Below are 22,554 nucleotides of genomic sequence, written 5' to 3'. Positions count from 1 at the left end.
TATACCCTGCAGCCCGTTCCCCCCAACTCCCGTCGTCGCTGCCCTCCAGCTCCCATGGCCTATGCTTTCCATCGCTGCAGGCTACCCCAGTCGCTGTTGCGCCCTCCACCTTCACTGCACCGTTCTCGGAAGCCCTAATGGGCGATTAGTCACGCCCCCCGCACGGCCCGCAGTCAGTTGACTCCTCTAGTCTCTCCTATCTACTACATATATATACGTATATAAAGTATATATGTATGTATACATATTGTATATATTTATTATTTTTTTAATATGTATATATTTTTATATACAAAGTTTGTATAGTTATATATAAACTTTGTATATGTATATATACAAAATATACCAATTTTGTATACGTATATATACAAAGTTTGTAAATGCAATATAAACTTTGTATACTCATTTGTATACGTGTGTATTAAAAAACCGAAAAAACTGAAAAAGATATGGAAAGAAAAAACAGAAAAAAGAAACGTGCGCCAAAAAAGAAAAGGAAACCGGACTAAAAATATACGAAAAGAAAAAAAAAACAGAAAAGAAGAAAACCGTTCGTTAAAAAAAAAAAAGGGAGAAACCGCGTGCTGGCCGCGTCCCCCTCTCCGCGCGGGGGAGGACGCGCGCGGCTGAGCGCTCGTTAGTCTTTTCAGCGGGTTTGCCCCAGGATATGGTACTGGTGGCGCTGGACAAAGCAGACAGCGATTCGCGACGGCAAGCAGTACATGTGGTTGGTCGTTGCATGCGTGGCTACTGTTAGAATAAATGGGCTGGCCCGATTTTTCTATTAAATTGCAAAGGCCCATAATAAATATTAAGGATAATAATACTACCCTGGGAATTAAACGAGGAGTATCTCAATTTAAATAGGGAGTTATTGGAGGCTCCCTGTTGACCGGTTGAGGTGTGGATCGGAAAGCCACACGCGCGCGCGCCTAGCCTGTGCTGCTTCTGTCTGCTTCCCCGGTTTTGATCGCTTGCACGCACGAGAGATCGGAACGAGCAGGGCATTCAGAACCACACCATTGCCTGAGATCTGCACCGGGTAGGCGGGTGATCAAGTTTTTGGGGAGTGCTTCCGCACGACTGCTCTCGTCTTCTGTTCGTCGACGTTCGTCATCGACCGTACGTCTGCATCACCATGTCTGCCTCACTTGCACCTAGAAATGGCGCATCGAGAGCTGGTGCACAGAACAACAACACCAACGGAGGCAGTTATGCCTCACAATCCAGCGGAGGGACTTTCACAGGGTATAATCCTCTACTGCTATTTCAGTTTTTGATATTTCTGTTAGTCGCAATGCAATTGCGTTCTATGTATGAAGATGATGTTTACTCTACCTTAAGCATGCTCCTGTTTATATTTGATTTTATCACTAGATCACCTCATATTGTTCATGTCATGATTATTGTCTTAATATTTTGGATTAAAATATGCTGATATATGACTATATTTCCAACAATCCAAAAACCTGATAGGTCATTTTCGGTAGTTGGGTTTGCTGCTGCACTGAAACCACATGCTTTTGATGGTTCTAATTATAAGAGGTGGAAAGCACGTACACTACTGTGGTTGACAGCGATGCAATGTTTCTATGTTTCACGGGGCAAACGAAGTGAACCACCTGTCTCTCCTGAGGAAGAGGTTAAGTTCGAGGCTTCGGATTGCCTGTTCCGTGGAGCATTGATCAGTGTACTCGCTGACAATATAGTGGACGTGTATATGCACATGCCTTCAGGGAAGGACATGTGGGATGCACTTGAGGCCAAGTTCGGAGTTTCTGACGCCGGCAGTGAGCTGTATGTCATGGAGCAATTCTATGACTACAAGATGGTCGATGACCGTTCTGTAGTAGAACAAGCTCATGAGATTCAGATGCTGGCTAAGGAACTTGAGAACAACAACTGTGAGTTGCCGGACAAGTTTGTGGTGGGTGGTATTATTGCCAAATTGCCACCTTGGTCGGACTTTGCCACTTTTCTAAAGCACAAGAGACAAGAGTTCAGTGTTTCTGATCTCATTGGCTTTTTGGGTGTTGAAGAGAAGGCTAGGGCAAAGGACAACCGGGGCAAAAAGGTTGAGGGAGGTTCTAGTGCCATTATGGTACAGAAGAACCCTCATGCATCCCACAACAACAAAAAAGTCATGCCTGATGTCAAACCCAAGGCTACAACCAATTTTAAGAAGAAAGGCAAGGGAAAGGCAAAGGGAGACTGCTTCGTGTGTGGCAAGTCTAGGCATTGGGCCAAGTACTGTCCTGAGCGCAAAGACATAAAGTCTGCCAACATGGTCATTAGCGAGGGCGGAGGAACATCGGGGTACGGTAAATTATTACCTATAGTTCTCTCTGTTTTTTCATTCACCTGATTGGTAGGTTGATACTGGTGCTAATATTCATGTATGTGCTGATATTTTCCTGTTTTCTTCTTATCAGGTCGGGAGAGGTTCCTCCTTGTTCATGGTGTTGGTACGGTCGATCTGAAGTTTACTTCGGGAAAGACCGTGCAGCTGAAGAACGTGCAGCATGTCCCTTCAATAAAGAAGAATCTAGTTAGCGGCTCTCTACTGTGTAGAGAAGGTTTTAGACTTGTGTTTGAATCCAATAAATGTGTCGTATCTAAATATGGAACTTTTATTGGAAAAAGTTATGACAGCGGAGGCTTGTTCCGCTTTTCTTTGGATGACATGTGTAATAATAATAATGTTGTGAACCATATTAGCGAGAATGATGAGTCCAATGTGTGGCATTCGCGACTCTGTCATGTGAATTTCGGTTGTATGACGCGCTTGGCTGACATGAGTTTAATTTCAAAATTCACTTTGGTCAAAGGTTTCAAGTGCCATACTTGTGTTTAATCGAAACAACATCACAAGCCTCACAAGGCATCTGAGGCGAGGGATTTGGCACCTCTAGAACTTGTTCATTCTGATTTGTGCGAAATGAATGGCGTGTGGACTAAAGGGGGAAAGAAATATTTCATTACACTGATAGATGATTGCACTAGATTTTGTTATGTGTATCTATTGAAAACAAATGATGAAGCATTGCATTACTTTTAAGACTTATAAAGTTGAGGTAGAAAACCAACTTGAAAGGAAAATCAAACGGTTGAGGTCCGATAGAGGTGGGGAGTATTTTTTCAATGAGTTTACATCCTTTTGCGAAGAGTTTGGAATTATTCATGAGAGTACGCCTCCCTATTCACCCCAATCAAATGGGGTAGCCGAAAGAAAGAACCGTACTCTAACTAAGATGGTGAATGCCATGTTAGACACTGCGGGGCTTTCCAAGGAATGGTGGGGTGAGGCAGTTTTGACTGCACGTCATGTCCTGAATAAAATTCCAATGAAGCATAAGGAAGTAACACCATTCGAGGAGTGGGAAAGGAAGAAACTAAATCTCTCATACCTACGAACATGGAGCTGTTTGGCCAAGGTAAATGTACCTATAGCCAAAAATGTAATCTTGGACCGAATACTGTTGATTGTGTGTTCCTTGGTTATGCTATTCACAGCATGGGTTATAGATTCTTAATAGTAAATTCTAGAGTACCCGACATGCGTGTTGGTACAATTATTGAGTCCAGAGATGCTACATTCTTTGAGAATGAATTTCCCATGAAAAATACACCTAGCACTTCTAGTCAAAAAACTGTCATACCCCATGAGCACTTTGCACCGATAGAACACAATGATCAAACGCTTGAGGGAAATCCTGAGGAGGATAACATTGTAGATACTCGTAAGAGTAAGAGACAAAGGGTTGCAAAATCCTTTGGAGATGACTACATTGTATACCTCGTGGATGACACTCCAAGAACCATAGAAGAGGCATATTCATCTCCTGACGCTGACTACTGGAAGGAAGCAGTACGCAGTAAGATGGACTCGATTATGTCTAATGGTACTTGGGAAGTCGTTGAGCGTTCATATGGGTGCAACCCTGTAGGATGCAAATGGGTTTTCAAGAAAAAGTTTAGGCTTGATGGTACAATTGAAAAGTACAAGGCAAGGCTTGTGGCCAAGAGTTATACCCAAAAAGAAGGCGATGATTTTTTTCGACACCTACTCACCAGTTGCCCGTTTGACCACGATTCGAGTACTACTTGCTCTGGCAGCCTCTCATGGTCTTCTCGTTCATCAGATGGACGTTAAGACAGCTGTCCTAAACGGAGAGCTGGAGGAGGAGATCTATATGGATCAACCAGACGGGTATGTACTAGAAGGTTAGGAGGGAATGGTGTGTAAACTGTTGATATTCTTGTATGGCCTTAAGCAAGCACCTAAGCAATGACATGAGAAGTTTGACACCACACTTACATCTGCTGGCTTTGTTGTGAACGAAGGTGACAAATGTGTGTACTATCGCTATGGTGGGGGAGAAGGAGTGATCTTGTGCTTATATGTCGATGACATATTGATCTTTGGGACCAGCCTCAATGTGATTGAGGAGGTCAGGACTTTCTGTCTAAGACTTTTGAAATGAAGGATTTGGGAGAGACTAATGTTATTCTTAACATTAAGCTACTGAGAGGAGATGAGGGTGGGATTACACTTGTGCAATCCCACAATGTGGACAAGGTTTTGAGTCGCTTTGGATACAGTGACTGCAAGCCAGCTATTACTCCTTATGATCCCAGCGTGCTATTAAGGAAAAACCGAAGAATAGCAAGGGATTAACTGAGATACTCCCAGATCATTGGTTTATTGATGTACTTGGCTTGTGCAACGAGGCCTGACATCTCATTTGCTGTAAGCAAGCTGAGCCGGTTTGTCTCAAACCCAGGAGATGATCATTGGCAGGCTCTGGAAAGAGTAATGCGCTATCTAAAGGGCACTATAAGCTATGGAATTAACTATAACGGGTACCCAAAAGTACTGGAATGGTATAGTGGCTCAAACTGGATATCTGATGATGATGAGATAAAAGCCACAAGTGGATATGTGTTCACACTTGGAGGTGGCGCTATTTCCTGGAAGTCTTGTAAGCAGACCATCTTAACGAGGTCAACAATGGAAGCAGAACTTACAGCACTAGATATTGCGACAGTTGAGGCCGAGTGGCTTCGTGAACTCCTGATGGATTTGCCGGTGGTTGAAAAACCAGTGCTAACTATCCTAATGAACTGTGATAATCAAACAGTGATTATTAAAGTGAACAGTTCAAAGGACAACATGAAGTCATCTAGGCATATCAAAAGAACACTGAAATATGTTAGAAAGCAGAAAAACTCCGGAGTGATAGCATTGGACTATGTCCACATGGCTAAAAATCTAGCAAATCAGTTTACCAAGGGGCTATCACATAATGTGATAGACAGTGCATCGAAGGAAATGAGCTTGATACCCACCTAAGGTTGTACAATAGTGGAAACATGTCCATTGTGATTGGAGATCCCGTGAATTTGGATGGCGAATCAAACTATTGTGTGGCTGAGAGAAGAGACCCTTGAAAAGGGCTCATTTTCATGATGTACTTCTCTTCTACTCTGCATGGTAGGATGACTTATGCCTTAATGTGATCCGAGTGGTTTTTCTAAGCAGAGATGTTGACCTGTAGAACATCTCAAAAGGAACACACCTATATGAGTTCGACTGCTAGTCACAGTCTATGAGATTTGGGCGATCTCTAGATACTCATGAAAGGGCCTAGAGTTTGACTTATATGCTCCAAAGAAAGCGGATGCAAACGGCAGCCCAATAACACTCAAGGGTTTGAGTGAAACCTGATCACACAAGACTAACAATTCAAGGCATAGTCCATTGTTCAGTTGTGGTCTGATGTAGCTCATTTCCTAGGTGGAAGTTCAACTTAACAGTCTCCACCAAAACACTGGTATATCAAACAGGCACAACTTTGAGAACATTTCTTATGAGCCATGAAATTTGGTGGGGATTGTTAGAATAAATGGGCTAGGCCCGATTTTTCTATTAAATCTCAAAGGCCCATAATAAATGTTAAGGATAATAATACCACCCTGGGAATTAAACGAGGAGTATCTCAACTTAAATAGGGAGTTATTGGAGGCTCCTTGTTGACCGGTTGAGGTGAGGATCGGAAAGCCACACGCGCACGCGCGCGCCGAGCCGAGGGCGTGGGCGAGGCGGTGCGTGCGTGCGTGCGATGCGATGCGATGTACCTGTCTCTATCCTTTTGCAACGGATCAGAATCCAACCCCGAGATTGCCTCCGTAACGGGCAGGCGATTCAATACCCATTGATCGCGTTGTTACTGCGGCAACGGGCAGATCTCTCTCCTGCGCCATAAGGAAAGGGGGAACCCGATTAGATCCGCCCGGTTACTTTCCAAACACTGGTGTTCTTTCTCCTCCGTTGTTAACAGTGAAATTTGGTAAGCCCGGAGTAGTCATCGGCTTAGAGTCAGCATCGGTTTTGAAGTCCTGAGATTAGCCGATGAGAGTTGTCAAGCCGTCAGTTATCAGATTCTTGCTATATTCGGTTAAGGAAATTGATCTACTAAAGGAAGCTTATCCAGAAGAGACCGAGTTCAAAGAGAATGCGGCATGGCAAGTTATCTATTAATTAGGAATAATTTGTTAGTTTCCTTTTTATCTTTAGGAAAGTTTCTTTCTTGTCCGGCAAGGACTTGTATCAACACATGGGTATAAATATGTACACCCGGGGTCTATGTAATGTATCTTCACGATCAATACAATTCGGCCCATCGCCACCCTTTTTTACTTCTACTTTTGTTTTTACGTTCCGGCGGAACATGGCACCCGACGCGGGGCTGCATCGTCTTTGATCTCCGGCGAATGGATAAGTCCAATGTTCCGTCGGTCCAGGCAATTGTATCATCTACATCGGCGTCGTTCAAGGTTGTATCAATACATTTGACCTCTTGGATTGCTCTAGTTTAGATGATATATTTGCCTACCTATTTATCATATGTCTCTATTAATCTAGTCTTAGCATATCAATTTAGCTCTATCGGCTGCTTCTCGTTTTAGGGTTTCTGCCGGTATCGGTTAAATCGTGTTGCTAGATTAGATTAGCCTAGGCATCTACCACCCTAAAAATCAGTCAACGGCTTGATTGTCTAGATATTGTGTTTCTTTTCATACTTAGTGCTGCATCAGTTAAGTTTGATCTACTAAGTCGTGCTTAGAATCATAATCTCTAGTTTGCTTCTTGATTGCCAATAAGGGTTTCATCGGGGTTTCAGCCGGTGAGTTATCTGGACGTTGCATCGGCTCAATAAGGATTGCATATACATATAAGTTGGATTTAGCCGATGACAACAAAGGTTTCACTGTTTAGTCTAATCTTGTGGATTTCATAACATCGGACCTCCAGCCGATGTGTGCTTTAACCTTCGGATCGATGCTTATTTATCATATCATTATTTGCCGATTGGTTTCTACTCGGTTATATTGTTATTTTATTACATCATTAACAGCCGATTGTCTTTATATCATCATCTACATTGGACATATAGCTGGTTGCTTATACCCTATTGCTATCGGCTGGTATCGGCATCGGCTATTATCGGCTATCGGCTGGAACTACTCCATCGGCTTGTCAGCCGATCGGCTGTTTTGATCTACTATTTGCATATCTTGTCAGTTGCAGGATCAAACTGACTAGCATGTCTGCATCTCATCAAGATTTGGACCTGCACAGGAGCTAAGCAGATCTCCCAGGCTGGTGTGTTCGATTTTTTCGTCAACATCCGTGCGCCGCCGCTGCTTGTGTTGCTTCTGTCTGCTTCCCCGGTTCTAATTGCTTGCGCGCACGAGAGATCGGAACGAGCAGGGCCTCCAGAACCACACCTTCGCCTGAGATCTGCACCGGGTAGGCGGGTGATCAGGTTTTTGGAGAGTGCTTCCGCACGACTGCTCCCGTCTTCTGTTCGTCGTCGACCGTACGTCTGCATCACCATGTCTGCCTCACCTACACTTGGAGATGGCGCGCCGGGAGCCGGAGCTGGCGCACCGGGAGCTGGTGCACAGAACGACAACACCAACGGAGGCAGTTCTGCCCACAATCCAGCGGAGGGACTTTCACAGGGTATAATCCTCTACTGCTATTTCAGTTTTTGATATTTCTGTTAGTCGAAATGCAATTGCGTTCTATGTATGAAGATTATGCTTATTCTACCTTAAGCATTCTCCTGTTTATGTTTGATTTTATCACTAGATCACCTCACATTGTTCATGCCATGATTATTATCTTAATATTTTAGATTAAAAAATGCCGATATATGACTATATTTCCAACAGCTACTGCATCACATCCCCTCCCTCAACCAGCTCTGGCCTCTGGCCCGATGGCCCCGCAGCCCGAGGAACTCGCGTTCCTTCAATCGCTCGCCTTCATGCCCCTCCTATCACATTCACATCCCCTTCTGTCGATGACACGCTCTCTTTCCCGTATTTATCTCACTGCGCAGCAGGTGAGCAGAGAGAGCAATCAGAGGTGGAGGAGGTAACTGCACTTTTGTTTATTTTCCAATCACCGGCTAAATTGATGTTTTTGTTTATTTCTCATAGTTCAGTTATAATTCTTGTTTGGGGTTGCTTAGAGGAAGAAAGGTGCTGTTTGCTTTCCCTGATTTTGTTCATGAAGGTCCTTTTTGGAGCTTTGGTATCTGTATATGTGATAATGTGAAGCAAAAGTTGCGGGAATTAATGATCTTTTCCAATGCAAAGTAGATACTCAATGCATTCATCTTTATCCTCATACCGTAATAGTATATATCAGTTAGCACTGGATACAAAAATACCTTATATTGTCGCTCAGTTAGCAGTGGATAGGAAGATACCTTGTTTCTTTCGATGTGTCAGGATTGAGTTTTCTAGCCCTTAAAAACTGAACAGGGCTACATGCTGAATTTTCAAACAAAGATAATGGTCAATCCCTGGTTTTAGAGGGAGGAGTAAATCTATCACCACTGTTGCATTAGAGTTTGTTAATTTTCAATATCTGAAAGTTTCACGTGCCACGGAATGTTCTCTTCTTTCACTCCAGCAAGTAACTTTTGTGTCTGTGTTTATCAGGTCTAGGAATTAGATAAGAATGAAAAAACAACAATAAGATCGTTAGGAAAGAGTTTTAGCTTGCATGGAGCAAAACCCCTGTTAGTCCATCTGATCTCACCATTTTTTTGAGCTCACAGTGTGTGCTTTTGCTCTCTGAGCCGTATGAAGATAAAATTGATTTCCTTTATAATATCCTTGGCCTGCTTCAATCCTTTACATTGATAAGAGGCTGCTACTTTAATCCTTTTTCCATGACAGATCCCCTCCTCTCTCAAACCCAGAAATACTGTGTTGTTCCTATTTTCTGAATATATGCAGTACACTGTATTATTAACAAAGTAGACTGATATTTCATATTTGATTATCTGGAAGAGGATTTGTTTGTGCTCACACTGTGCCAGTGCTTTATGAGAAATATGAAGATCAAGTTGATTTCCTCTAGAATAATCCTTGGCCTGCTGGGAGAACATCTTACTATCTGACAAAATCAATGAACTACTTCATATGCATGCTAATAAAATAACATCATAAGTTTCGGCTAATAATTTAATTTACCACGTAATAAGTAGGCCTTAGAAATTTGAAAAAAAACCAAAAATTAAATAGTTCTTAGACTTTTGGAGGAAGAGAGCATAAGTATAGATAGAGGTACATAATATTAGAATTAGATACTCCTACATATCTATACGTGCACGATAATGTTCTATTTTTAACTAAAAATGCACAAACCCGTCTAACCAACACTTACTAAATCAATGAAAATTAAACCAGGGAATGAACCAGAGCTGTTATACACTCTTTTACTAATTAACATCAGTGGACGTCCGTGGTGGCATGCAAGGGCAAGGCCGGCGGCCATGGAGGCTTGACGGGGAACACCCACTTCTGGACCAGTTCGTCGCCCCAGTCATACACGTGCTCGAGCTCCATGGTCTCGAGGTCGACGGAGAAGGGCCACATCCCCGACCCCTCCGGCGGAGTCAGCACGACGGATCGTCCCATCACCTCCAGGATCTTGACGCCAGTTAACCTCTCGACGAGGCGGCTGTAGTCTTCCAGCTCGGGCAAGCCACGCGTGATCAACTCCGGCAGCCGGAGCGTCTTCTCCACCGTCCACTCCCTGCCGCCGCCAGCGTGGAGCGGCGTCAGCACCTCTAGGTCGCTGTGCTGCACCACTCGGACGAGGCGCCCTCCTCCGGCATCATCGCCGACGGCACGCAGGTTCCACTGGCGGTAGTAGAACCGGGGTTGTTCGCTGGCGCAGCACTTGGGCAATGTCAGCGGCGAGAGCTCGCCGGTGCTCTCGTCGAGAGCGAACACAACGCCGTATATTGTCCCCCAGTAGAGGGAGCCGCCGGCGCGTCCGGCGAAGTGCATGGCGTCGGCATCGAAATGTCTCTGTCTCCTTGGGACGCCCTTGGGCCGGATAAGGTCACCGAGGTCCATGCTTCTTGTGAGGCGCAGCCGCAGCTCCTCGTCGGCGCCGGTGAAGGTGGAGAAGATGCAGGCCGTCTTTGCTCCACTCCCGAAGGTATAGAGAATCAGTAGCACGGTAAAGTTGGACACGCCGGCGACATGGTTGTTGTTGTTGTTCTTCTTCTCGCTGCCGGTGCCGGCGCCGAGGAGGGAGGCGTCGAGGCAGGCGACGTGTTTGTTCTCCAATGGAGGAATCACTGTCCGGTAGCGCCGCGTCCATGGCTCGCAAACGACTATGGAAACCGAAGATGCGTTGCCCCAATAGTATCTCTCAGGCACCAGGAGGACGAGGCCGCCATGGCTGTCGGCGAGCACCCAAGAAGTGTTGCCGGGCTCGGGCACGAAGTCGAGAGAGAAGCGTTTGCTGCTCGTCACGGCAGCGGCCGCCGGCACGAAAGCAAGGCTACTCACCCTGCAGGAAGGAGAAGGACGGGACCAGTTGGCGAAGATGCCCGTGTCAGTGGCGATGTAGTTGCCGATGGTGAGCGCGTTCCGGGAGCGGTAGAGGCGGAGGAAGCCGGCGTCGGCGACGACGCGGCACCACCGCCTGCACGTCGACGCGGCACGCACGAGGCAGATGGGCGATGCGAGGCGTAGGAAGACGCTCTCGAGGAGTTCGTCGGGAAGTTCGTTCACCGCCATTGCCGGCTGCGAGCTCGTCCAATACGACCGGAGCTTGCCTCGTTGGTCCGCGGCGCCGTGCTGCAATTAATACAAACCTTGTTTACCTTAGTCGTAGCCGTAATAGCGTGTATGTGCATGCGTGATCTCTTACCTTAGTCTATGGATGGCCTTATGGCCGGAGGCCCGACTGCCCGGCCCAAGCACGGCACCCGTTACAACCACGGGTAGGGATGTAAGCGAGCCGACCCACGAGTTTACTTATAGGTCAAATAGATGATAACTCATGGATTCCTTTTTATGGGCCTGCTAGCCGCATCTAGAGATACAAGTGGATCGATTTATAGACTTCTTTATAGGTTAAATTAATCGGTAACCCGTGAGTTACCTACTAATTTTGCTTATAAACGGCTTCGCAGTCAAACCTGCCTGCACCCCTACACACGGGTATTTTTTCTATTTATATCTATAACAAAGCAAAAAATACGTAAAGGTTCTGGTATTTTTTGTCCATCTTTCTTCTAGTTTTTCTCGAACAAAGCTTCCGGTTTTTTTTCCATCCGTTTTCTTTCACTGGATTATGGCCCGATCTTTTTTGTTTGGTTTTTTCCGACGCTGTTTTTCTTAGATCTCGTCCAATACATTACATGTGCGCAACGCACCTCCCACCGCCCCCGGGCCAAATTAAACCTAGCGCCGCCGCCACGATGATCAATCTCTACATGCTTTTTCTTCTCCAATTGACTGTAAAAATCGATTCTCTACTGTTTTTCTTCACGATTTCGCTATTGAATTTGTTTTTATTTCGCTAGATTTAATCTCAGTCATCGATGATGATGGCAGATCGGCGAGCTTCCTCAGCTTGTTTTTATCCGAGTTTTGCACATTCGCTCTGATTATTGGAAAAAGTGGAAAGAGAAGATCGAGTAGATTAAAAGACCTCGACCAATTATGGGAGATTGAGAAAAATTCGGCTGAACTGATGGGGAGGATCGACTCCGGCATGCGAACATGAGACTCTCTTCCGGAGGGTGAAGACAGTGAGAGCTGGACCTGTGTCTCCACATATGGGCTTGGCCGAAGATAGGCAGACTAGTGGACTGGATTGAGGCTGAAGACGAATAAAAGAATGGGATTTCGGCCCAAAACCATGAAAGAATTTTTAAAAACTTTTTCAATTATGGAAAGCAATTCTAATGTTTCAATTTATTGCTCAGCTCTTAACAGATGTTGTTTCCATGAGAAAACATTTTTATCCGTTTCAACGCATGGGCAAATTTTGTAGTCTAATAAAAAAATACATAAGGCTTTCGGTTTTTTCCTGGGCCACCTGGTTTATTTTATTTTGTCGACGATCAATTTTCTTTGCACGCGGAATGGTTTTCTTTTTTTGCGTCCATGGGGCTTCCCCTTTTTCTTGGTCTTTTTTTCTTTCAGTTAGTTCATTTGGCACGCGCGGAAAGGTTCTTTTTGCAAGCATCTGCCTTTTTTTTATAACCGTCGCCGGGCCGAATCCTAGCGCTGCCGCCAAGCTGAGCTCTATAGCCGCCATCGTGGCGTGTGCACTGCCATGTTCACCTTTTCACCACCACCGGTGGCAGCGGCAGCACGCAGTTCTCGTGGGAGGATAAGGCCATCGGCCACATCGTCAGGCCATTGTCAAGCAAGCACCTCGGCGGCTCGTGGTACCTGTACGCCCTGGGTGGGAAGCTGGTCGTGTTCGACGGCACGACACCGAGAACTGGGACGTGATCTGACGAAGGTGGAGTACTTAGCCATGCTGCCATCGAACACGACCAGCTTCCCGCCCGACGCCTACAAGTACCAAGAGCCGCCGGCGTCGCCAAGGGGGTGCATGTATGACAATGACCCGGCGATGTTGCCGATGGTCTTCTCCTCTCACGAGAACTGCACGCTGCCGCTGCCACCGGCGGTGAACAAGGCGGCGCGCATGCCATGAAGTTTGACATGCCGACGCGGCCACCGGCCTCCTCTGTCTCCGCGCCATCGGCAAGGTAGGCTCTCAAGAACTTGCAGCTGCCGCTACCGAAGCCTTGTCCCACCGATGGAGGGATGACCTACTTGTACTGCTGCCTCAGGGCCTCGCAGACGAGCAGGCTCCAGAAGCCATCGTCGGCATGTGACCTTGCGAAGCCCAAGAGGAGGAGGCACTCTTGGCTGTCCATGATCCTCCATGACGACTACGGCTGCAAGCCGTCGACGATGTCTTGGACTAGGAGGAAGTTGAGGGAGAAGTGGCTGTCGTCAATGGCCGGTGCTGACACCGGTGATTGTGCAAACGAAGTGATGTTTTCGGGGTTATAGTAGTAACCAGCGATGGTGGGGGCGTGGAGGGAATGGAAGCGGTGGAGGAATCCAGCATCAGCGGCAACGATGCGGTGCCATTGCTTGCACGTGGAGGCGATACGATGAGGGAGACGGTGGAAGCGATGCTCAGGAGAGCTCGACGAGGTCGTCGGGGATGTCCATAGTTGGCTAGCTAGTTTTTTGCAAAAAATTAGCGATCAAATCTGGTTTTTCCCTGATCAAATTATTAGGTGTGTTATTGTCTACGACTCTGTGCATTAGAAATTTAGAGTCCGTTTTGCATTGGAAAATTGACACTGTAGTTATATTGTTTTTCTGGTTACTACGAGAAAGTAGTATTTATCATACGATCATCTAATAAACTAGCAAATACCTGTGCGTTGCAACAGGTAAAAGAAAGATTATAATAAACATTAGATGATTGAGTTTTAATTCGTGATCTAAGCTAACATTTTTGTATTTAATTCTTTAATGAAACATTGCATTTGATTTCATATTGCGCGCAAGAGTGTACCTTGGTGGAAGAAACTTTTTCAAGAAAAGTGACATATAAAATAACTTTGTTTAAAAAACCAACCGGTTCATCAAGGGCCTGTTCGTAAGTGCTTATTGATCATATTCTAGATGCAAATTGTTTACTTATTAACATGATGAATTGCCTATCCATAGCAACGGGTGAATGCAATTAGGGTTTGGGGGTGGTAGCGGCTGAGAACGATCGTGCCTGTGAGCAAGAGCGAGAGGGTGGAGCTGACATACTTCTTAAGGGCACCAACGAAACAAGGATCCAGGATGCAGAGGGCGACAACATCTACAACAGCCAGAGTAGGGGACAACTTCTATCACGATGATGTTGAGCAGGTCAGTAGCCCTTCTCCCCCACTCCCACCTTCCCCGCAGCCACACGCGCACATGAATGCCTTCTCTCCTCTAGCGTCGCCGCCGGCCGCAGCTGAGCCTTGCACGGCTGGCGAGAAGGTGCGAATACCGAACAGCACCGGTGAGCTCCCCCTCCCCCTTTACTCCTCCTCAAGCCAGCGGTTGCAAGATGACCCTACCCTGCTGTCTTCCCCATCTATGGTGGCTTCCTGCTGCTGGATCCACCACCTTCGACTGCCGATGCCGGCCCACCACCCTCCGTCATCCCTGCAGCGACGATGGTACCGCTACTTGCGTCGCCGCCCTCCCGAGTCCACAGCCTACCATGGGTCCTCCCGCGCTCATGGCAATCCCTCTAAGCCCTAGGGAAAATCCCCTTTTCTACCTCTCTGCCCCTTCCCCACCACCACCATTGTCTCGCCAGAGCTAGAGAAGGAGGTCATCATAAATATTTGTGCCGATAAGATAGTTCAATGGATGAACCAATGATTAATGACGTTGTTTTAATTAAGAGTGTCCTATATGGAGAAGTAAAATTTACTAGCAATCAGATAATTATCCAATGCTCAGATTTAATCGAACAGTTCATACAACACATATTCTCTCATCTAATGGCTGTTGTAATACTGATGATATGGCTGCACTAAATCACAGCTAATGAGGATAGTGAAGTTGCATTTATCCCCTAGTGGGTTTTGGTGATTAATGATGAATAAGGTTAAGGGACTAATGTGTTTATTGAGATATTCAGGTAATTAGTCCCAAGGTGAACTTAGGTGATCAATAGATGCTTGGAGACCCCCTACAACATTCCTTCAAAGCGGATTTGAAGCTCAAAGGTCAATAGGATAGTTTATTTTTTGAAATCGAGTTTTAGGAAAAACCGTACTATTAAGAGAGGTTCCAGGTGTGGTTCTGAGATATAAAAAGTGCTCTTAGTGGGTTTGTAGTGATAGAATATTTTTGGGAGCCATTTTTGCAAATGGGTCCAGACCGGACAGAGAAGGTTGGCCGGAAGTTCCGGTCCCTGGACCTGGAACTTCTGGACCCTGCATCGGGTGAAATTTTCCTAAGTGTTGGCCGAAAGTTCTGAGGGTCAGGAACTTCTGGACCTCTTCCAGTTCAAAAATGTGAGTAACGGCTAGATGAAGTCACCTAGCCGTTATATATATCCAGATCGCACCCAGCTCACCTTTTGGCCATTTCACTTCAGTTCTTTCATGCCTTAAGTTGTTCTAACCTCTCCCAAGATCCCTTTGCTTCCTCCACTCAAATCTAGAGCCGTTCTTGTGAGATTGAGAGAATATATGAGAGTGTAGGAGTGATTTGGAGAAGGTTTGAAGACTAGTTGTGTTTGAGCACTTTGGATATCTTGTGGGCTATCACTTGGGCTTATTACTTTTGGAGATCTTCTTCTAGACGGTTAGGTGTCGCCCGTGAGCTTCCAAAGATCTTGTGGATTTTCCGGGAAAGTTTGTGAAGGTTTTCCTTACCTCCGGAAGGAAACGAGGTGAGTAAAGATTCTTATGCTGAGATTTCAGAGGTTCTCCTTGGTAGAGCAACTTGCACTTGTGGTCTTTTCTAGAATGATTTGTGAGTTGGATCTTGGTGGTCACTCAAATTCTAGAAAATGACCTACATTACCAGGGATTAGGCTTTCAGTGATGAACTCTAGTGATGAAACCCTCACTTCTCACTAGTAAGTGGTTGTATAGTGACAAATTATTTTGTTGTCACCATTGGACGGATATCTAGTGACAAACTGTTTTGCCATCACAATTCCTCCTATTACTAGTGAGAAAATGTGTTTTTATCACAAAAGATGTAAACAATGATGACCCAGTTGTGAGAATTTCGGGTCTGGTCACTATTCTATTAAAAAACAGTGATAAACTACCCTGTAATCACTAATCATATCAATCGTGAGGAGTGAATGGTGATGAATTAGAGTGCTCTCACTATCTTGAAGATACCTTGTGGCAACAAAGTTGAATCGTTGAGACAAGTACCTGTGATGAATAAAAGTATTCACTGTTTGGTTCTAGTAGTTATTAAGTTAAGTACACCATCACTAACCTCCTTTTCATCCCTCTCTACCGCTTTGACTGTTCAACAGTCAGGCTCACGCAGAGCAGGCAGCACCGCAGCAGCACCCGGCGGCCGAAGGCATGAGCCTTGGCACGATGGAAGGATTGCAGGCCAAGACGCTGAGGCTGCTATTGAAGGTAGAGCTGCTGCAACATCAGGCCCCGTAGTGGTGGCTACAGGAGCTCTGCGACCTCGATCCGACGGCAGGTGCACGGCGAACTCGATACGGTGCGGCGGGGTCGTGGCGAGATCCATCCTGCATTCGAGTTGCGTCGAGCTCAATCCAAAGCTTCAGAGGGAGGTTGAGCAGTGGTAGTGGGACGCGGCACGATCGGAGCACGAGTGGTGGACGCAGGCGCACCCCGAGCTTACTGACGGCAGAACCAGCAGTGGTAAGTTCCATTTCATCTGCTTGGTGCTGCCGGCTACTATATCTTGATGCTTTGTTGATTAGTACCATGGATTGGCTGGATCTATGTGAGCCAAGCCAAAACAATAGATTCGAGTGGGAGTTGCAGTACTGCAGTGGTATGGAAAAGGGGAAGTCAGTTCAGTCAAAAAAACAAAAGGGGAAAACCGAGAGGGAAACATAGGGTAAGGTGAGGAACGTGGGAGAAATACTCCTGAGCAGATGGATACACAGATGTGTCCAGATCCCTATCCTCTTTATCTGAAAAAAGCTATTATCCAACATGGTCAGCTGTTCAAGGAGTATGGATTATATATCTGACCGTGACTTACAGAGTTGCAACAGGGCCCAATACTTAGTAGTACATGCTAGTTTCTACTAATCAGTCAAATAGGCCTCAATATGGATTAGTTACATTTCATAATCTGCAAGAAATTAATTTACTTAGTATATTGTATTAAACATAGGCAATTAATGTCCTCAATATCAAAGAATTGTATTTCAGGCCAACATATTTTTGCTGTGTTTGTGTAAATTTGCAGTAACATGAATATAGTTTATAAATTAACTGTCATCTACATCTTCTTCAGTTTGGATGTCACTTTCATCATCTGTATCTGTATACTCAGCGCCATCACTTTCAGAATCTTCCTCTTCTTCTTCTTCCTCTTCAAACAGATCATCTTCAGAATGTGTTACTGGTTCTGCTTCAATGGGTTCACATTCGACTCCATCTTTACTGAGAACCGTAGGGAAGTCACCATCATCAATTGTAGTGTAATTCAATGCAGCCGTGATATGCTCATTCTCTTGGCATGCTTCAGAACTAGACTTATTTGATAAAGTTGGATCATTTTCTTCTTCTTCTTCTGTAGGAGGAAAGTCATACAAATCACGTGGCTTCGTCTTGACTACAACAAACCATTTAGGGTCTCTAGTATCTTTGACATAATATACTTGCTCAGCTTGTGTTGCCAAAATATATGGCTCATCAATTGGCACTGTACGGGAAGTATTAATTAAGGTAAATCTATGCTTGTCCTCTTTTACTCCCCTTTTAGTGTGTACATCCCACCATTCACATTTAAACAATATGACACTAAAAGTACCATATGTTAGCTTGATAATATCTGTCAAGACACCAAAATAGTCTTTGCTTCCACTGGCTTCATCACCTTTAACAAAGACTACACTGTTTTGTGATTGAACCAACTTGTCTCGGTCCCTGGTGTTAAATCTCCATCCATTAATCATATAACTTGTGTAATGGGTTACTCGAGCATCAGGACCTCTTGCTAGAGCAAACAACTCTTCTGATATATCTGGAGATCCTTTGGAATGTTTCTCAAATATCTGGAAGAATGTTTATACAGGTTACAAATAGTTGTAAAATGTAAAAAAAATACTTTTATTATGGCGTGTACATACATGATTCTTGAACCATACAAAAAATTCTTTGTCATGGCGCTTTTCCACACCTTTACTGTTCTGGATGCTAAGTTGGTCTTTGTAAATGCTGCAAGACATGTACATGTACGTTAAATTTTGACAGCATTTACATATTAGAAAATGAGAGTAAGTAGTAGTTGTTTACTTTGCGTATTCTGATATTTCTTCATAATTCTTTAGAACATATATCCGAGCTTTCTCCAACTCATTCATATCCATCTGGCAGTATTTGTTACCAAGGAGTGGCCTGCCAACAGTACCAAATATCTGAAATTTTGTACTGCTGTTGTCACTCTGCACGTCCTCGATTCGACTTGGTCGATTGATTCTTGTTTCAACTCCTTGAAGGTACATAGAACAAAAATTTACACATTCTTGCAAAATATTCTTGTTTCAACTCCTTGCAGGATTCTTGTTTGATCCTTCAGGGCGAGCTTTGTTTTTTACAAAAGACTTCAACCTTCGCAAAAACCTTTCAATGGGATACATCCACCGATACTGGACAGGTCCACCAGCAATAGCTTCCTGGGCTAAATGGATTGGTAGATGCAACATTACATCAAAGAATGAAGGGGGGAAAATCATCTCTAACTTACAGAGGGTAACAGCAATTGATGATGCAAGCTTCTTGAGAATTTCAGTATCTAATTTCTTGGAACAAATTTCTCTAAAAAAGCTACATAGCTCAATTATAGCCTCACAAACATCAGCAGGCAGAACTCCACGAATAGAAAATGGAAGGTATCTGTGTAAAAATACATGACAATCATGACACTTCATCCCTGATATTTTAGCTTTTGTTGCATCCACATAGTGTGAAATTTTTGAAGAGTATCCATCTGGCACTTTTATTTCTCTAAGGAACTCACAAAATGCTTTCTTCTCAGCTAGTGTCATTGTATAGCATGCAGGACGAAATAAGATCTTCCCATCACCAGTTGGAGGTGCATGAAGTTCAGGTCGTATTTTCATGAGTTCCAAATCAAACCGGGATTTAATATTGTCCTTTTTCTTCCCATCCAGATTTAACAAGGTACCCACAATACTATCGCAAACATTCTTTTCAATGTGCATGACATCTAGATTATGTCTTATCGATAACGTACACCAATATGGCAGCTGGAAAAATATACTTTTTTTCTTCCAAACTCCATATAATGTGCTTGAGCGTTTTCTCTTATTGTTATGTTTCCCAAATTTCACCTGAATGCATAAAGTGATGTCAACAATAATATACTACTCATATTCTTATACTCAAAGTAATACCAAATAAGGCATAGAATAGCAAATAGTATAATAATTTACTTTCAGATTGACCAGATAGGATACAAGCATAAATATATCATAATTAGTAGAGTACCTGATTGAAATTTTGATATTGACGCATAATGTCATCTCCTGACAACGCTTTTGGGGCGCTACGTCTTTCCTTTTGGCCATCAAAAGATTTTGCATTGCTCCTCCACGAATGTCTTGTTGGCAAGAAGCGACGATGTCCCATATAGCAGTATTTGTGTCCATTAACGAGCCTATGGGACCAAGTGTCCATGTGACAAGAAGGACATGCATATTTTCCTTTCGTGCTCATGCCTGATAAATTACCATATGCAGGGAAATCATTGATTGTCCAAAGCAGCATTCCCCGTAGCTTAAAAGAGGACTTTGCATGAGCATCATAGGCTGGCACGCCTTCCCATAGCTGTATCAATTCATCAATCAATGGCTGCAAGTATACATCTATGTCATTTCCAGGTGCTTTAGGCCCAGGGATAAGCATTGACATTATCATATAAGAATCTTTCATGCACATCCAAGTTGGTAAGTTATATATAGCAATAACAACTGGCCATATGCTATATGATGAGCTCATATTTCCAAAAGGATTGAATCCATCACTAGCAAGGCCTAGCCTAACATTCCGTGCGTCCAATGCGAATGATTCAAAATTCTTGTCAAAGTTCTTCCATTCATTAGAATCTACTGGATGTCTCATATATCCATCATCAACTAGCTTCTCTTTGTGCCATCGCATATGAACAGCTATTTTTGAACACATGTACATACGCTTTAATCTTGGGATCAAAGGAAAGTACCATAAAACCTTCTGCGGAACTTTCCTAGCTTTTCTCCTCCTTGACTTGCGAGCACTATTTTCTCCATCCTCTTTCCATCTTGAAATTCCACAAACAGGGCATGTTTCAGCTTTAGCATATTCACCTCTGAAAAGAATGCAGTCATTCAAACATGTATCAATCTTTATATAATCTAACACCAAATTATTATCACAAGACCACGATACCCTATGGCAGAGACATGATTTTGCTAGATGTCTAGCATCTAATATAGCATATGCTTATTAATTTTTTTTAGATAATGAGCATATGCTTATTAATGAACCAGCTCACGAGCTGAGCCAAGCTAAGCTTTTAGTATTAGCTTTGTTAATGTTAATGAGCTGGCTTATTAGTTTTCCATGCAGGGAGGTGCCAACCCACATCAACAATTAATGTGCATGTGTGTATCATTTTTTTTCACTCCACAGGTTATTGATTCATTAAACAATTGCCATATTTGTTTACGAGAGCTTGTTAACAAATGCTGGTGAACAAATATTTTGGATCAGCACAAACAAACTAATTTGTTATGCACGCACGCATAAATCGGCCAGCAAAACATACTTTCCCTCCAAAAGTAATTGCCAGCAAAATTTTACTCCCGCCAAATTGACAGAGTTACCTCACTATATAAGGCTGCCCATCTAGTACAATCCATTCGCATCTAGAGTTCTCGATCCCTGCGCACACTTGCAGTCAAAGGTAAAGAAACAAATCTACTATGGCTCTTTGCTATTCTCGCAATCCTATAGGATCCATTCGGCATTCCCCATTTTTTATTCACTGCATAGCCCTAGAGTACATCCATCTTTGAGAGATTACACCCACCACTGCCGGGACACAATCACACAACCACCATCTCCAAATCACTGCAGTCCTATGGATCTTCTGGCGGCGCTGGTGCCGCAACATCTACATATTGATGATAGCGTGGTGTCGCAGGGATATGACCTGCCCCTTCTGGCGTCCACTCTCTCCGTCTTGTTTTTCTGCATTTATGATTTGTGTTAATTTCCTAATTAGATGCAACTTAATATCCATTTTTAATTGGGATTCTCTTTCTTAGTTAATTTGGTTCTCAATCTTATAGTATATCGGTGTTTTGTGGGGATTTCTATCTTAGTCAATTTGGTTTGTAATCCTGTAGTAGATCTGTTTGTACTCATTTCTTATTTTGTAGGTCAAAATGGTTTCCCAAGTTCGTCCATCCGTGAACCAGATGGAGACTTCGGATGATGCTGCTCGACAAGTCATAACCAATACTAGGAATGAGGGACGGATGGGACCAACCGGAAACACAGGTATTTAACATATTTACCTTCACTTCATTAATCTATTCCTTCACAAGCAAATAAATTAAAATACTTCTTCCTTCAATTAGGTCTCAAACGTAGGAAAGGTAGGGGTCTCACCATTAATGGAACACTTGCAAAACTGAGAGCAAGGGGTGTGCCACTAGACATTCAATTTGCTGCACAGTTTGGAAAAGTCTATGGTAGGCACGCAAGTGTCTTTAAAAGTGAGGTCACTGTCTGTGTGCGACAAGAGGTCCCCCTTAAGGTGAAGAAGTGGAAAGTCATTGAAAAAGCTTTTCCTGGAACCATGTCATCAATTTGGAATTTATTGAAGGTATGTCATCTGGTTGGAGTTCTTGAATTTTCGGACACATTAGCATATTTCATTTGTACATTTTTGTTTTCTTTTTGCTGTCATGATTTTGTACATTGTTTGTTCATATGATCTACTATCATTCTGTAGGCAAAATTCCCTGAGATCTCAATGGCAGACTACCAATGTGTAATGACACAAGTTGAGCGAAAGTACAATGTAAGACGCCACAAACTGTACAAGACCTATTGCACAACAAAAACAGTGTCCTAGTCATGTTGCGCCAGAGGACTGGCAGTGGTTGATTGATAACTTATGGAGTGATGAGCAATTCCAGGTACTTGTTTAATTTTCTTTACAATTAATACAATATGATTCATAATTCATTATTCTTATGAGATTATTATGTTTTTTTAGAAACGGAGCAAACATAATTCCATTAACAGATCAAAGCAAGAGATGAAATCACATGTTGGAACAAAGTCTATAGTGCAAATAGCACATGAACTGGTAAGGAATATTGTCATTCACTTATATCTTTAAACTATATGTTTGACATGTCTTGTATATATAAATTATAAG

At 43.7% G+C, this 22,554-nt stretch overlaps 1 protein-coding gene and 1 non-coding gene across 11 annotated transcripts; one reads left to right on the top strand and one right to left on the bottom strand.

Annotated features, from left to right (window-relative positions):
- Positions 1-9,813: 9,813 nt before the first annotated feature.
- LOC136351772 (uncharacterized) lies at positions 9,814-11,118 on the bottom strand. Its single transcript, XM_066304087.1, has one exon. It carries the CDS (start codon positions 11,116-11,118, stop codon positions 9,814-9,816), a length of 1,305 nt encoding a protein of 434 aa, XP_066160184.1.
- Positions 11,119-16,389: 5,271 nt separating this feature from the next.
- LOC9269728 (uncharacterized) lies at positions 16,390-22,303 on the top strand. 10 transcript variants are annotated; one of them, XR_010735268.1, is made up of 9 exons: positions 16,390-16,784; positions 17,480-17,557; positions 17,680-17,825; positions 18,477-18,598; positions 18,679-18,991; positions 19,155-19,283; positions 21,545-21,665; positions 21,746-21,993; positions 22,123-22,303. It is a non-coding gene; the product is annotated as an uncharacterized protein (transcript). The 10 variants fall into 10 exon arrangements; XR_010735266.1 differs by having other exon boundaries at positions 17,392-17,557; XR_010735269.1 differs by lacking the exon at positions 17,480-17,557 and having other exon boundaries at positions 17,677-17,825.
- Positions 22,304-22,554: the final 251 nt, after the last annotated feature.

The sequence above is a fragment of the Oryza sativa genome, chromosome 9, assembly GCF_034140825.1.
Source record: "Oryza sativa Japonica Group chromosome 9, ASM3414082v1".
In the NCBI taxonomy this organism is placed as follows: Eukaryota; Viridiplantae; Streptophyta; class Magnoliopsida; order Poales; family Poaceae; genus Oryza; species Oryza sativa.
The sequence above is the reverse complement of the archived record's forward strand: the minus strand, read 5'-3'. Positions and strand labels throughout refer to the sequence as shown.

Bases quoted from the DNA above. Each gene is read 5' to 3' on its own strand.
- LOC136351772 (XM_066304087.1), bottom strand. From the start codon at position 11,118: ATGGCGGTGAACGAACTTCCCGACGAACTCCTCGAGAGCGTCTTCCTA.